Source organism: Phaenicophaeus curvirostris, chromosome 6 (genome assembly GCF_032191515.1).
Source record: "Phaenicophaeus curvirostris isolate KB17595 chromosome 6, BPBGC_Pcur_1.0, whole genome shotgun sequence".
NCBI lineage: Eukaryota > Metazoa > Chordata > Aves > Cuculiformes > Cuculidae > Phaenicophaeus > Phaenicophaeus curvirostris.
The window spans coordinates 1540258-1554704 of NC_091397.1; the positions used below are offsets into that span (position 1 = coordinate 1540258).

The window sequence follows — 14447 nt, forward strand, 5'->3', positions numbered from 1 at the left end:
CTGATTCCAGCAAAACTGGACAGACAAGCTCACCGAGGACCAGGGAATCATAAGGCACAGTGGCAGTGTTCCCAAATTTAAATGATACAGATGTGGGCCAGAAAATTTTGTTTTCACTTATATTCTATTTTTCTGGTTCTTAAATCCATTTTTTTTCAGTGGGAAATATCTTCATGAGTTCTCTTCTCTTTGAAGATGATCCCAGTCCATCTCTCAGGAGAAACTTACCATGCTCTGATGATCAAGAGAAGTTTAGAAAATTCACTGCTAGCCCAACCTCTAATGTGGAACTTTGGGGTGACCCTGGAATAGCTTTTTGGCACTGAGATCTGCTGCTAACATCTGCTGTGAGCATGACTGAAAAATTGAAGAGCATTCCCTCCCACCCCCTGCCCTTCAAAACCTATTAATAGGAAGAAGGAATTTTGGTCAGGTTTTTTTTTCCAGCTGCTGGGACTCTAGGGATCCTCATGGAAGAGATGAATGGTGGATTTAAGTCATGATTAGCTGCATTGATTTAGCTGTTTGCAGAAGGATTTACAGGGCATTGGAGTATCTTTAATCCATGGAATTGATCCAAGACATCCACCCAGCAGTGGTTAGCCAGCCCTGCAGGTACTTAAACTTATAATGTACCTCCCTGTTTTGCCTTGACATTGTATATTTCAATCATAGAATCATAAAATGGTTTGGCTTGGAAGGGACCTTAAAGCCTATCTAGTTCCAACCCCCTGCCATGGGCAGGGACACCTCCCACTGGATCAGGGGCTCCAAGCCCCATCCAACCTGGCCTTGAACCCCTCCAGGTATGGGGCAGCCAGGACTTCCCTGGGAAACTTGTTGCAGTGCCTCACCACTTTCACAATAAAATATTTCTTACTAATATCTAATCTAAATCTCCCTTCTTTCAAAATCATTACCTCTTGCCCTGACCCTACACTCCTTGATAAAGAGCTCTTCACCAGCTTTCCTGCAGCCCCTTTCAATACTGGAAGCTGCTTTGTGGTCTCCTTGGAGCCTTCTTTCCTCCAAGCTGAAGAATCCCAACTGTCTCAGCCTGTCCTCATAGCAGAGGGGCTCCAGCCCTTGGATCATCTCTGTGGCCCTCTCTGGACTCACTCCAACAGCTCCATGTCCCTCCTGTGCTGAGGATTCTGGAACTGAACACAGGGCTCCAGGTGATAGTAAATATAAGCATACGTATATTTAGTAATCACATTGATGAGGATGTTGCTTTCCGTCTCCGCTACATTGTGATGAAAAAACAAAGTAAAAAACTACCTTCACTTGTTTTCAGCTATTGCTATAGGATCTGCAAGGTTACTCTGAATCTTAGAATCATAGAATTCTATATTTGAATCAGGGGTGAGTAAGGGTTAATCTATAATGGTATTTTGGTCATTAATAGGTCTACACAAATCAACTAAACAGTAGTCAGGAGGGAATGTGCCGTGGGTCTGGAAGTGGCACAGGCAGGTAAAAGACGGAATGAAAACTCCATATATGTAACTGAGATTTTTTAACCTTGCCAAAAGCCTCCCCTCCGAGCAGAACTGACAGTTTACAAGAAGTGGCAGGATGCTGCGATCATTTTGGTTTTGACAGAAGCAGATCTTTTCTTCAAACTGTGTCAAGCCAGCTGTATCATTAACATACTTTATAATGAATAAATATAAAACCACATTGAGATAATCTTTATACGACATCATTTTCACTGAGAATCAGACTAAAGTGAGATTTTTCAGTCACCTTTCTGGGTCATCTTTGCTATTATTTCTCTAATATCTTTTCATTAAAGATTAAAAAATCCCTAACATCCCCTCCCCCCTCAACCATGGCTGATTGGAGGAATTCGGAAGACAAATTGAAATATGATTCTCTGTGTTATTATGGTCTCTTCTTATCTTGCAGAGGTGGAGGTGACAAGATCCCAAGCTGTTGCTGAGCTGCTGCTGGCATCTTAATTGCCTGATATTTTCCAGGGCTATTTTCAGTTCAGGGGTAAGACCTGTTGGCTTTTTCAGATCATAGAATGGGTTGGAAAGGACCTTAAAAATCACCCAATTCCAACTCCCCTGCCATGGGCAGGGACACCTCCCACTGAATCAGGTTGTTAAATGCTATGTTGTGTTGTGTAAATGAAGTATTGTTGTGTAAACCACACGTGTGCTTAGGCTGATGCCTGCTTGGGTGCTGTCCTGATGGTTGTGGCTGCTCTCAGAGCGCACTCTGATTTGCTCTGCAATTCTGCTGCCTTGAATTAGCAGAGCTCTGAATTTCCTGGGTCTGTGCTGGTTCCTGCAATGTCAGTCTGTAGTGGCAGAATGTGGTAAAATTACTCCCTGGCACATTTTCAGGTTGGTAGAAAGCTCTTAGCATTCTCTAGCCATGACTGATTTCAATACAGAAATCAATGCAGCAAAACCTTTTATAAAGCATCAAAAAAATGTATGATTTCAGTTATTTCTTTGCAGAAAGCTTGCAAAGTTTGCAGAGATTGATTATTCTGATCAGCAAGGTACATCAGATACCTCCCCCACTTAATTCTTGATTGTTCTGGACAGAAAATGAGCAAATAAGAAATAGAAACCTGGGGGGGAAACTCTTCTTTGCAATATAAAGGAAATATCAAAAGATGGAATTGAGCCCAGGTAAGGTTCATCTCACTTAATTTAAGTGTCTACAATGTAAACATCTTTGTGTGAACTGTGTAGCTCTTCTCCCATCACAGTCAACAGAGACCCAGTCTGTATATTCAGTGCGAAGGTGATGCACCTCTTTCAATTGCAGATATTCTCCTCCTTGCAACTATTTAATGGTTGGACTCGATGATCCGGTGGGTCTCTTCCAACCTGGTTATTCTATGATTCTATGATTCTATATCTGTGGCTTCACTCAATTAAATACAAGTGTCTGATGTCATTTCAGGATCCTCTGCCTACAATGGGCACTCTAAAACTATGCAAATGTCCTGTAGTTTAATCAGGAGATGGCATTCATTTGCCTGTGTAAGAATTTCTAGAGCCATTCGTGATGCTCTGTGATATCTGAGGTGTATATGGGACCGGCTGTTCTGGCACAGAACCTGTGATGGACTGATGCCATTCTGCAACAGAAGCTGAAGGCCAGATGGAATCATCTAGCGCAGCTCTGCTGCATCTGCAATGCAGATGTATCTCACCCTACTATCCAAGGACCAAATCATAGAATCATAGAGTAGTTTGAGTTGGAAGGGACCTTAATGGTCATCTAGTTCCAAACCCATTGCCATTGGCTGGGACGTGTCCCACTGGATCAGGATGCCCCAGGCCCATCTAACGTGGCCTTCAACACCTCCAGGGATGGGGCAGCCACAACTTTCCTGGGCAACCTGTTCCAGGGCCTCCCCACCCTCATGGTGAAGAAATTCCTCCTTATGTCTAGCCTAACTCTGCCCCTCCAGTTTATCCCCATTGCCCCTCGTCCTATATCTACAAGCTTTTCTAAACAATCACTCCCCAGCTTTCTTGCAGCCCCTTCAGGTACTGGAAGGTCGCTATAAGGTCTCCTCAGAGCCTTCTCTTCTCCAGGCTGAACAACCCCAACTCTCTCAGCCTGTCCTCCTGCGGGAGGTGCTCCAGCCCTCGCATCATCTTTGTAGCCCATCTCTGGACTCGTTCCAACAGCTCCATCTCCTTCTTATGCTGAGGATTCCAGAACTGGACACAAGACTCTGGATGAAATCTCACAAGAGAGTAACAGAGGGGCAGAATCCCCTCCCTCGTGCTGCTGGCCTCGTGCTGCTGCATCAATATGTCAATAAGTTGCTGTCAGCAACTTCTTCCCCAGGTGAACAAGCAAGCATGTGGATTGAGACTGGTGAACTCCACCAGATGGGATCTGTGGCTGTGGTGAACTGAAAAGGACCAGAGTCTGGACTAGCCAGAGTGAACAATCAGATCCCTGCCTTCCCATGGTGACTTGTCCCTTTCCTACTGCCTGGATTGAGTATCTTGGAAGGTGACATGTTGCAGGGACAAACGCAGTTCTCCAGGCTGTCCTTCAAAAACCAAAATACCTTGCAGCTCGTGGCTCCTGTTATAGACAATGTGTTCTAAGTGTCCTCTTTGATTAGAGGAGTGAGCTTGCTTTGCATCACCCAAAAAGAACAAATTACCATTACAGGAGCAATCACACTATTGTAGTGATGTATTTACTATTAATACTCTGGCATTACCTCAGACCTGGAATCAGAAAGCAGGCTCTGATTCAGGTAGGGTATGGCCCTTCCCCATTCTCCCTCCTTTGTCTCCAGGATTCACAACTGTTTTCACTTGCTGAAGCTGTGGTGGAGACAGCAGCTCAATGGGAGTGCAAGTTTTCTGTATAATATTCATGTTGCACTTCAAAGCTGCTTGTGTACTGCCAGTAAGTGATGTACCGCGATTTGGGAGCAGCTGGACAGGATAAAGCATAAGTGTTTTTCCAGGGAACCAGGGAGAGCCTTCTGCTGGATCAGGTTGCTCAGAGCTTCATCCAATGTGATCTTGAACACCCCCAGGGGTGGGGCAGCCACTACTGATAGGTTCATTCAACTGATATTTATTTGAAATGTCAGCACAGATCCCCTTTTCAAATACATTGTGGTGGCATGAGTAGTTGTCTTGCTACACGAGATGATAATTTTGGGGGGAAAGAAATAATCTAGGCAAAGTAGAGCAAGTATGTCTCAGATAATGACCTCCTGTCTTAGAAAATTGGCATATGCAAATGCAGATCTGAAAATTATTAACTCCGTTTTGCTTTGAAGGGGAGTTATTTAAATCAAAGTAAAGCTGGGATAAGAAAAGCTTCAAATGGATATCCTTATCTTAGTTATTTAAACAGGAATCTGGCATTTAAATCCCTTAAATGATCTGGAAAATCTCATCTGTGAGGATGTAGCTGTAGACACCCAGCTCTTTCCCAGCTTGTGTGTGTGGGTGAGCGTGTGTTTCCCTGATCGTTTGATGCTTTCTGCTATAAGCAATACTTGTGCTTTGTAGTGTCCCAGGAGGAGACCAATGTGTGATTTGGGACATGAGTTCTCCTGTGCCAGCTGGTATGTGGATGGTGAAAATCTCATATAGCCCCATCCTCATGTCTAAATATAAACCTGTGCTTGTGTTTTAATGAACTGCGGCACAACGAAGGCCAGTGGTGCTGTCCAGCCTGAAAGAGATTTTCCACCGTGAGTGAGCTGGAAAGGTAAATATCAGCATAAAACCCATCGATGGGACCTGGATGGTAACCCAGCCTCTCCCTTGTACACGCACATGCATGCACATCAAAAATGTTTGACCCAGCAGCAGCCTCAGCCCTAGAATCCCCAACGTGTCTTTCCATTTAAGTGATAATTCGTAACAATGCCGTATCAGGTGGCTCTAAAATAGCCGGGTAGATGTCTTGCCCTTTTATAGCAGTGTCCCTATTGTGAGCTCTGACATGTGACAGGTCTGAGGGTGAAACAATGTGTGACTTCAAGAGAGTGGACAGGGATAAAGACCTGTGCGTGCTGGTGATTTATCCTGCAGCAGCCCCTTCTTTCTGTCTGTCTCCTTCCCTCCCTTTCTAAAGCAGCCCACTAGCAGACCAACATGCCTCCGAAGAAGCCCGAACCTAAGAAGGCTGAACCTAAGAAGGAAGAACCCAAACCAGCACCACCTAAACCAGCAGAACCAGAACCCAAAAAAGAAGTTGAATTTAACCCAGCTTCTGTCAAAGTACGTATTTTCTAACCAGATGTGGGAAGAAGCAGGCTGGTGGGGCTTGGGCTGGTGGTGGTTCTCTTGGTGGTGTATTCAGTGCTGAGAGACGATGTTCTTCAAAAGAAGCTCTTGGTTTTCAGCAGAAAGTGAGCAGCAAAGGCAGTTGCCACGGGTAGAGTAAGAGTAGCAGCAAAGTAACTGGAGGCTCTGCTAAACAGACAAGCCAAAAGCTGAATCTTGTTTTATCTGAGGATGTTCAGACCTGTTTGTCCTGTCTTGTCCCCAAAGTAGAGAGTTTTACTGCATGCAAGCTTCAGCGATCTCGGTGGGAATATTATTGCAGGTAGGGGTCAGGAAGGCTTGACTGTGCTCAGGGGTCACCACTGACTAAGCAACAGCCAAGGCTAGATCGTAATCTTGGAGCAATGAATTATTTTCTCTCTGCCTGGAATCCATCACTTTGGCAGAAACCACCAGCCTGAGACTTCTTTAAGGTGAGCCAGTGACACATTCTGTGGTTTTCCAGAAAAGCTCAGGTGAATGGCAAAGGACCTGTGTGTTTGTGTATGTGTGTTTGGGGAGGGAGAGAGGAAAAAAAATAATCCAGATTTCCAGAATAAACTTATCCTTTCAGGTTCTTCCTCAACAATTCCTCCAAAGGGCATGAGACTTCTCAAAGTCTTTCCCCTTTAGAGAGGTCTTTGCTGGAAAGAATCACTGCTGGTGTCAGCAGAGGTTGCTGAAGTCTTGCTTGGATGTCTAAGGATGAGATTAGGTTTCCAAGGCCATTTCAGAAATAGGATTTGAGAGAATTTAGGGTCACTACTGTAATCCTGAGCTGCCTACCATCACGTTACCCTTTCACAAACCACTTTATTGACAGGGAACTAGCAGTGTTTAGGAAACAAGGTTTTGAAGCTGTGAAGTAGGTAATTCCAGTGAAATGATGCTGGAGATCTGTTTCCTTTTCAAATGCTTTTTTTTTTCCTCTGGGAAATGACCCCTCAGCACATATCTGAGAGCGACCCTGTTATTTCAAAAGAAATATCTCTCAGAGAGTGTCGAGGAGAACAAAATTATATATTCATCTAAGAGTGACCGTGAAATGGACTATCAAAGGTTGACCTCTCAATTTAGAAAAAATGAAATAAGCAAGTAAAGGACTAAAAACTTCGAGTTCCCCTTTTGCCTCACATACATTTACTGTCAATGTCAGAGACCTTTAGGAATAGCATTTCCCTATTATTTATACAGTAAATACTATGTGACAGTAGATACTGTAAAACAAAGCAAGATTTCTTCACAAGACATTGTCCTTTAAGTAGGGAAAAGGAGCTTTGCAGCATCTCAGAAGTTTCTTTTTCACGGGGATTTGGGCAAGGCACGGATGCAAATCAGCAGTACTGAATGTTAATTGTCATTACTGAATGTAAATCATCATTATTTTATTGATTAGTATATAGCAGCCAGATTCTTTCCTGTTATTGCAAGAAACTGGGTGACCAACAGGGGAGTCATGGTGGCCACTTGTGAGTCAGAGGACACGCGACAAGGTAGATAATGTCAAAGAGGAAAATGGACAGAGCTCTGCTGCCATCCACAGCACCAGTTCCCAGAGCTGAGGTGAGGGGTGAAAGTCTCTGGGACCCTGTCTTGTTAGCTAAAAATAATCAAGTTTCTCCCCTAGGAAAACAGAGAAACTATGTGAGAAAGGGAAGGCGTTACTGTGTCTCTTCAAAAAGCCTCCTGAGCACACTGCAGCAGGTCTCACGGGCAGCTTGTAAAACCACTTGCATCTTCTATATGGGACTGATTCTTGCAGCTGGGGATTTCTAACAAAGCAAGCACTGAAAGTGGAATTTTTCTGCCTTAAATCATAAGGACCTTCAAAATCTTTCAGTGTAAATGCTAGTGGAATAAAAGCAACCTTATGTAACTATATAGAGAAAAATCAGATTAGGCAGAATTTGGTTTTGGGCTAGTTTTTAGAGTAATGACACCAGAATCAGTCCATGCTTTGAGCAGGACTTATGCCATGACCTTGGGCAAGTGGTATGTGGTGGGATCCAGCCCTCTGCTAACGTCTCTGTACTTAACATTCCTGCACTGTAAAAGGAGGAGAGGGTAATTGCAATAACTTCTCTTGGAGGGCACAGATACCTTCAGCAGGGATACCATGACACTGTGGTTTTATTCGGCTGGGATACTATGACATTGTGGTTTTATTCAGCTGGGATACGATGACATTGTGGTATGAAGGGCAGCTAAGTCCAGTAGAGAGATGAGTTGTAATTATAAAAAAGAACCCCACCCCAAACTGGTACCACTCAAAAAAAAAATTTCAGTGGTACCAGTCTTTTCAGTCACCACAATATCAAAATCATCAAATACAATTTCATCTTAATAGGATTTAAAACCAATTAATTTCTGCATTTTTTCTTAAACTACCTCACTCCACACACATATTGATGGAAATTCTGATTTTTCCCTCCAGTGGGATTTGCAATTATGGACCCTTATCTTGTTTTCTTTTTTAAGGTGTTAAAAAGTATGCATTGAGTTCCTAAAAAAATAAGTAAATCCAGTACTCCTGTGTTAACATCTCTTCCTTTTTCCAATGACTGTTCCATTATCTACTATATGCAAAATTGTACTAGGGGAAGGATTGATAGGTGCATGGTTTGGGGCTAGAGTAATTATTGGGGTTTTTTTAAAGCTCACAGTAAGGGGAGATGATATTCTCTAAGGAAGTTTTCCTGGGAATTTTTCAATTAAATGGTTTTCATCAAAAATGCTTTTGTCAAAATCAAAGCTGTTTGTGTGCAAGGGCTGGGTCTTGCAAATATACTGCTTCCTGCTTCATAAAGCCAGGTCTGGTGGGGCTCAGGCCATCTGGTGTAGATCAGGATAACCTCCCTAGATCATTGTACAGCATTTCAAAAAAATGCTTTAATGAGTTTTGAAGTTCTTCAAGCATCCCATTTCTGCATTCCAGGGTGAAACTGGTTCTTGTTACCATGCAAAAGATAACCCGTAGTTTTAAAAAAGGAGAGGAAAACAAACTTGTATCAATGAAAAATGTTCAAAATTATCAAAATGCATCTTTGATGGGGATGTCTCGAATTCTTAAGATTTATTTTCAGACCTTATTGCACAATTTTGTATTTGGAATTTTTTAAACTTCTTTTTTTGGACACTAAAAAGTCTCAGAGGTAAAATATTGCTATGGAAGGGAAAAGTACTTCTTATTTCATTCTTATTGACTGTTACAGTCTGCTGTTATGATAATAGTCGAACAGCTTTATTTTACACTCCAGAATCACATTAGATTTCCCATTGGTTTTCTCTTGCTGCATCATGGTCTTGGTCTGTATTGAACCTCTATTGGGATGTCAGTTAAGTGGCCTAAATGTGAGTTATGTCCCCTTAAGTAAATGCAGTTATTCTGAAATTTTAATATTACTTACGTAAACATTCCAAGAGGATTTGATCCAATATATAGAAATAGAAGTGGAGTTGCTCAGCCTGGAGAAGGGAAGGCTCTGGGTAGACCTGAGAGCAGGTTCCAGTACTTCAAGGTGGGCTACAGGGAAGATGGGGAGAGGCTCTTTATCAGGGAGCGGAGGGATGGGATGAGGGGGAACGGTTTGAAGCTGAAAGAGGGGAGATTGAGATGAGATCTTAGGAAGAAATATTTTCCTGTGAGGGTGGTGGGACACAGGCCCAGGTTTCCCAGAGAGGTTGTGGAAGCCCCATCCTTGGAGGTGTCCAAGGCCAGGTTACTTGGGGTTTTGAGCAACTTGATCCAGTGGGAGGTGTCCCTGCCAATGGCAGGGGGCTTGGAAGTAGGTGATCTTTAAGGTCCATTCCAACCCAAACCGTTCTATGATTCCATGATTGTATGATCTATAATCAGCAGAGACAAACTCTCTAAAGGCTTGTCCCTTGCAGCAATGATAAACACCTCTATAGAGATGAACTGAATCACACTTGGGAGATGCTTTTGATAGAGAGAGATAAGGTAGGTATTTGGATGCCAACATTTCAGCAGCTAAAGTTAGCTGAGGTGACGTGTGTTCAAAGTCCAGTGAGTCCTAGTAAAAAGGCCACAGAGAGACAGCTGGTGCACATGAGAACCTGGAAGGGACACAGCTTGCCATGTTGAGTCATCCTTAACAACCACGGTTTCCCATGTCACTGCTTGCTATGCTCATTGTAGCAGCATGCAGTGCTACAGGTGCCTGGGGAAAAAAAACCAGCCATCATTTATTTCTGTGAAGTACTGTGATCCTGAAGCCAGGTGAAACCTGTTCTCCCCGAAAAGCCCTGCAGGCTCCTGAACATCTGCAGGGATATTGAAAAAATAAGAGTTTCTTTCCTTTTTATGCCAGAAAAGATGTAGGAGCATCCAGGATGGGAACTGCCGTGAGGGAAATAGTATGCACCATGCACCACCAGTAAGGATGAGATGATAGATTCATAGAATTATAGAATGGTATGAGTTGGAAGGGACCTTAAAGATTGCCTAGTTCCAACCCCCCTGCTATGCGCAGGGATACCTCGCAATGGATTAGGTTGCTCAAAACCCCACCCAACCTGGCCTTGAGCATTTCCAGGGATGGGGCATCACAACTAGCCTGGGCAACCTGTTCCAGTGCCTCACCACCCCCATGGTGAAGAATTTCCTCCTTATGTGTAATGTAAATCTGCCCCTCTCCAATTTATAGCCACTCCCCTGAGTCCTATCACTTCATGCTTTGAGAAAAAGTCCCTTCCCAGCATTCTTGTATGTCCTCTTCAGGTACTGGAAGGTCGCTAAATGTCTCCTTGGAGCCTTCTCTTCTCCAGGCTGAGCAACCCCAACTCTCTCAGCCTGTCCTCGTATGGGAAATGCTCCAGCCCTTGGATCACCTTTGTAGCCCTTCTCTGGACCTGCTCCAACAGTTCCATACCCTTCTTATGTTGAAAGTTCCAGAACTGGACACAAAACTGCAGGTGGAGTCTCTCCAGAGCAGAGTAGAGGGGAGGAACCACCTCCCTTGAGCTACTGGCCACGTTTCCTTTGAAGTAGCTCAGGATATATTTGGCCTTCTGGGCTGCAAGCCAATAAAGGACAAGGATATAAACTGGAGAAGGGCAGATTTGGACTAGACATTAGGAAGAATTTCTTCACCATGAGAGCGGTGAGACACTGGGACAGGTTGCCCAGGGAAGTCGTGGCTGCCCCATCCCTGGAGGTGTTGAAGGCCACGTTGGATGGGGCCTTGGGTAACCTTAACTAGTGGGCTGTCCCTGCCCATGGCAGAGGGGTTGGAACTAGATGATCTTTAAGGTCCCTTCCAACCCAAACTATTCTATGATTCTATGATTTCCTGCTCATGTCAAGCTTTTCATCAACCAGCAATCCTGCTGGACTTGTCTGTTCAGCTCCAAAGCACCAACTGTGCCACAGTGCAATAGCACGGTTGCAGCCAGGCAGGCACACCAGGGTGCATATGTGCACCTCCACGCAGCGTGAAGCAGGGCTGAGCAGACATCAGGGTGGCTGCAATCTCAGGGAAGGGAAGTAAATGACTCTCAGGGAAGATGGATTGTTTTTTGTGGGGGAAAAAAAACATTGCAGTGCTACAGACTAGGAGAAGCCTGGCTGGAAAGCTGCCTGGAGGAGAAAGACTTGGGGGTGTTGGTTGAACATGAGCCAGCAGTGGCCCAGGTGGCCAAGAAGGCCAAGGGCATCTTGGCTTGGATCAGAACCGGCGTGGCCAGCAGGGCCAGGGAGGTTCTTCTCCCTCTGGACTCGGCCCTGGGGAGACCCCTCCTTGAATCCTGGGGTCAGTTCTGGGCCCTCCCCACCAGAAGGATGTTGAGGCTCTGGAGCGAGTCCAGAGAAGAGAACGAGGCTGGTGAGGGGGCTGGAGAACAAGGGTTAGGAGAGGCGGCTGAGAGAGCTGGAGGGGTTTAGCCTGGAGAAGAGGAGGCTGAGGGGAGACCTCATTGCTCTCTCCAACTCCCTGAGAGGAGGTTGTGGAGAGGAGGAAGCTGGGCTCTTCTCCCAAGGGACAGGGGACAGGACGAGAGGGAATGGCCTCAAGCTCCACCAGGGGAGGCTCAGGCTGGACATTAGGAAAAAATATTTCATGGAAAGGGTCATTGGTCCCTGTCCAAGGCTGCCCAGGGAGGGGGTTGAGTCACCTTCCCTGGAGGGGTTTAAGGGACAGGTGGACGAGGTGCTGAGGTACATGGGCTAGTGATTGATGGGAATGGTTGTACTCGATGATCCAATGGGTCCCTTCCAACCTGGTGATTCTATGATCCTATGATTCTATGATTTCAGCAATAAATTCCCTGCTAGGTGGGATTGTCAGAACAGGTTTTGGTGCCTTGCTAAAGATTTTATTCTGGGCAGAAGTGACTGAAATTATTATTTCAGACGGAGTTTGGACGTGGGAGAATTGTGTGCGAGTTAATAGTGGCCATACCTGTGAGGAGGGCTTGGTTGGGAGAATGAGAAAGCAGAGCTTACTTTGCGGATAAAAAAGATTTGGTTTGTTGAGAAAATGTGTTGCATTAGTATTTGTGTGAGGAAAAGAAAAAAAAAACTTTATTAAACTTGTGGTTATAAGAAAGAAATTCAGTTTATGAAAGTAATGAATGTGTGTACAAGAGGATGAAGTGGCATATGAATTTTGCAGTCACGGTTTTGAGAAGTTTGTGTGTGCAATCAGCAGCCATGGGGTGTGTAGCCTGAGTTCTTGAAGTTTTGTAGCTGTGTGAGAGGTTTTGAATGTACCTCTTATTCAGAGAGAGGAATTTAGCTACATCCTTGACTTATGTAACAAGAGAGGGGAGTGTGTAGGGCTGAAAGGTCTTACAGGCAAAAAGGCTTCTTTGTGAATAAGAAAGCTGAGATGTTGGCTGACTTGAGAGAGATTTGGAGTGTGGAAAAGAATATTTTATCTGGATGTGTGAGGGAAACCAAGGATGAGATCATGGGTGCACATCTTTTCTAACATTCAAGGCCCAGCAGCAGGTAACCTTGTAGTTGGCCGGGGGCAGGATTGTAAGGTCCTTCACAACACAGACCCATGTTACATGATACATCAGGGCTGCATAGCAAAGAGTGGGGCTTTTCGTGCTGGAAAAAGCCATTTTCTAGGCTAAGATTAGGATATCCTAGTGCAGGCATGAATTAAATCTCAACATGCTGAAGAACCCCTTCTCTCTGCTGTAGAGAAGGCAGGAGAAGGTTTCTTTAAAGGCATCCACCAGTTTATTTCAGCCCTGATTTACACTAGGAAAGCACATTTAAGTCAGAAGTGGATGAGATGGATGGTGGTACAGGGCAGTCCTTGAGCCACCCACACGGGGCAGCACAATACTTAGTGAGGGGCCAATTGCTTTGAGTCTTTGAGTAGATGATGACCTGGGACATACTAAAGGTATCCAGACTACAAAGGGCATGTCTGATTCAGAAGAAAGCTTGTCGGGGTATCTCATACAGTGTACACTTACCATATCCAGCTTGCAAGAAGAAAGTATTTTATGTTTTAGTAAGATGTGGAAGGGATGCAGGTCTTTGCCCACTTTGAAACCTTCAGGTTGTTAGATCTCATTGAGAGTTTGGCCAGGACTTACTTGAGAATGATGTTGATGCCTCTTTAGACACGTAAGCCTGAGCCTCCAATATCAGGCATCAAGACAGCTGATGGTGGCCACCCATATGCGTTTAACCTCCCAACACCATCTCCTCTTTCTTTCTGCAGCCTGTTTTTCCCCTTGGTTTCATTCCATCCAGGTGCTACGTGTTCCCATTGTCATCACCGTTATTATTATTGGCCTACAGTGAATCTCAGTAGAAATACTTTTAGAGAGCAATTTCCCTCCTGTGCTCACTTATTTGAAGGTTTCTGAAGTGGGCAGGCACCTGCCAGGTTAAACTCAGCCCATGCTGGGCCTCTTTCTCTCCCAGTGGTTTCTTCCTGAGCCTTTCAAGCAGAGAGAAATTTGAGCAGTGAGTCTAAGGAGGCCCCAGGCAAAACAGGCTAAAAGTTCAGCAAAGACCAGAGACCTCATTGCAAGCTTGTGGGATTCAAGAGGAAACTTTCCCTTTTGCATTTTATGGGATTTGCCTCTGACTTGTTATGGACTAGCGCTCTGGCAAGGTGTGAGAACTTCTGTAAGCATATTGTGATTTATTTTTAATTTAGTGAGTAGTGATAACCTCTTAGGTGTACGCGCAACAGTTTCACTGATCTGGCAAGATATCTTTGGATGCACAGAGACAAATCTCTTTTTCAGTGTAATAATGGTACAAACTCCTGTAACTCCAGAGAAAGATTTCAGATGCTCTCTACACCTCCCCTATGAAGAGAGACTGAGAGATTTGGGGCTGTTCAGCTTGGAGAAGAGAAAACTCCAAGAAAACCTTATTGCAACCTTTTAATACTTAAAGGGGGTTCTAAAAAAGATGGGGAAAAACTTTTTAGCAGGGTCTGTAGCAATAGGACTGGGAGTGACAGTTTTAAACTATAAGAGATGTTTAGATTAGATATTAGGAAGAAATTTTTTACACTAAGGATGGTGAAACATTGGCTCATCTTGCCCAGAGAGGTGGTAGATGCTCCATCCCTGGCAATATTCAAGATCAGATTGGATGGGGCTCAGAGCAACCTGATCTGGTTGCAGATGTCCCTACAGTTCTAAAAGTAGCTCTGCTCTTTT

General features: G+C 44.4%; 1 protein-coding gene across 1 annotated transcript in view; it reads left to right on the forward strand.

The window, feature by feature from the left end:
• Window positions 1–5522: 5522 nt before the first annotated feature.
• The window catches only part of MYL3 (myosin light chain 3), a 39805-nt gene continuing 30880 nt past the window's right edge, over window positions 5523–14447 (forward strand). The window contains exon 1 of the mRNA XM_069859208.1: window positions 5523–5741. Coding sequence (XP_069715309.1) covers window positions 5616–5741 — 126 coding nt within the window. The 5' untranslated portion in view covers window positions 5523–5615. The remainder of the gene's footprint in view (window positions 5742–14447) is intronic.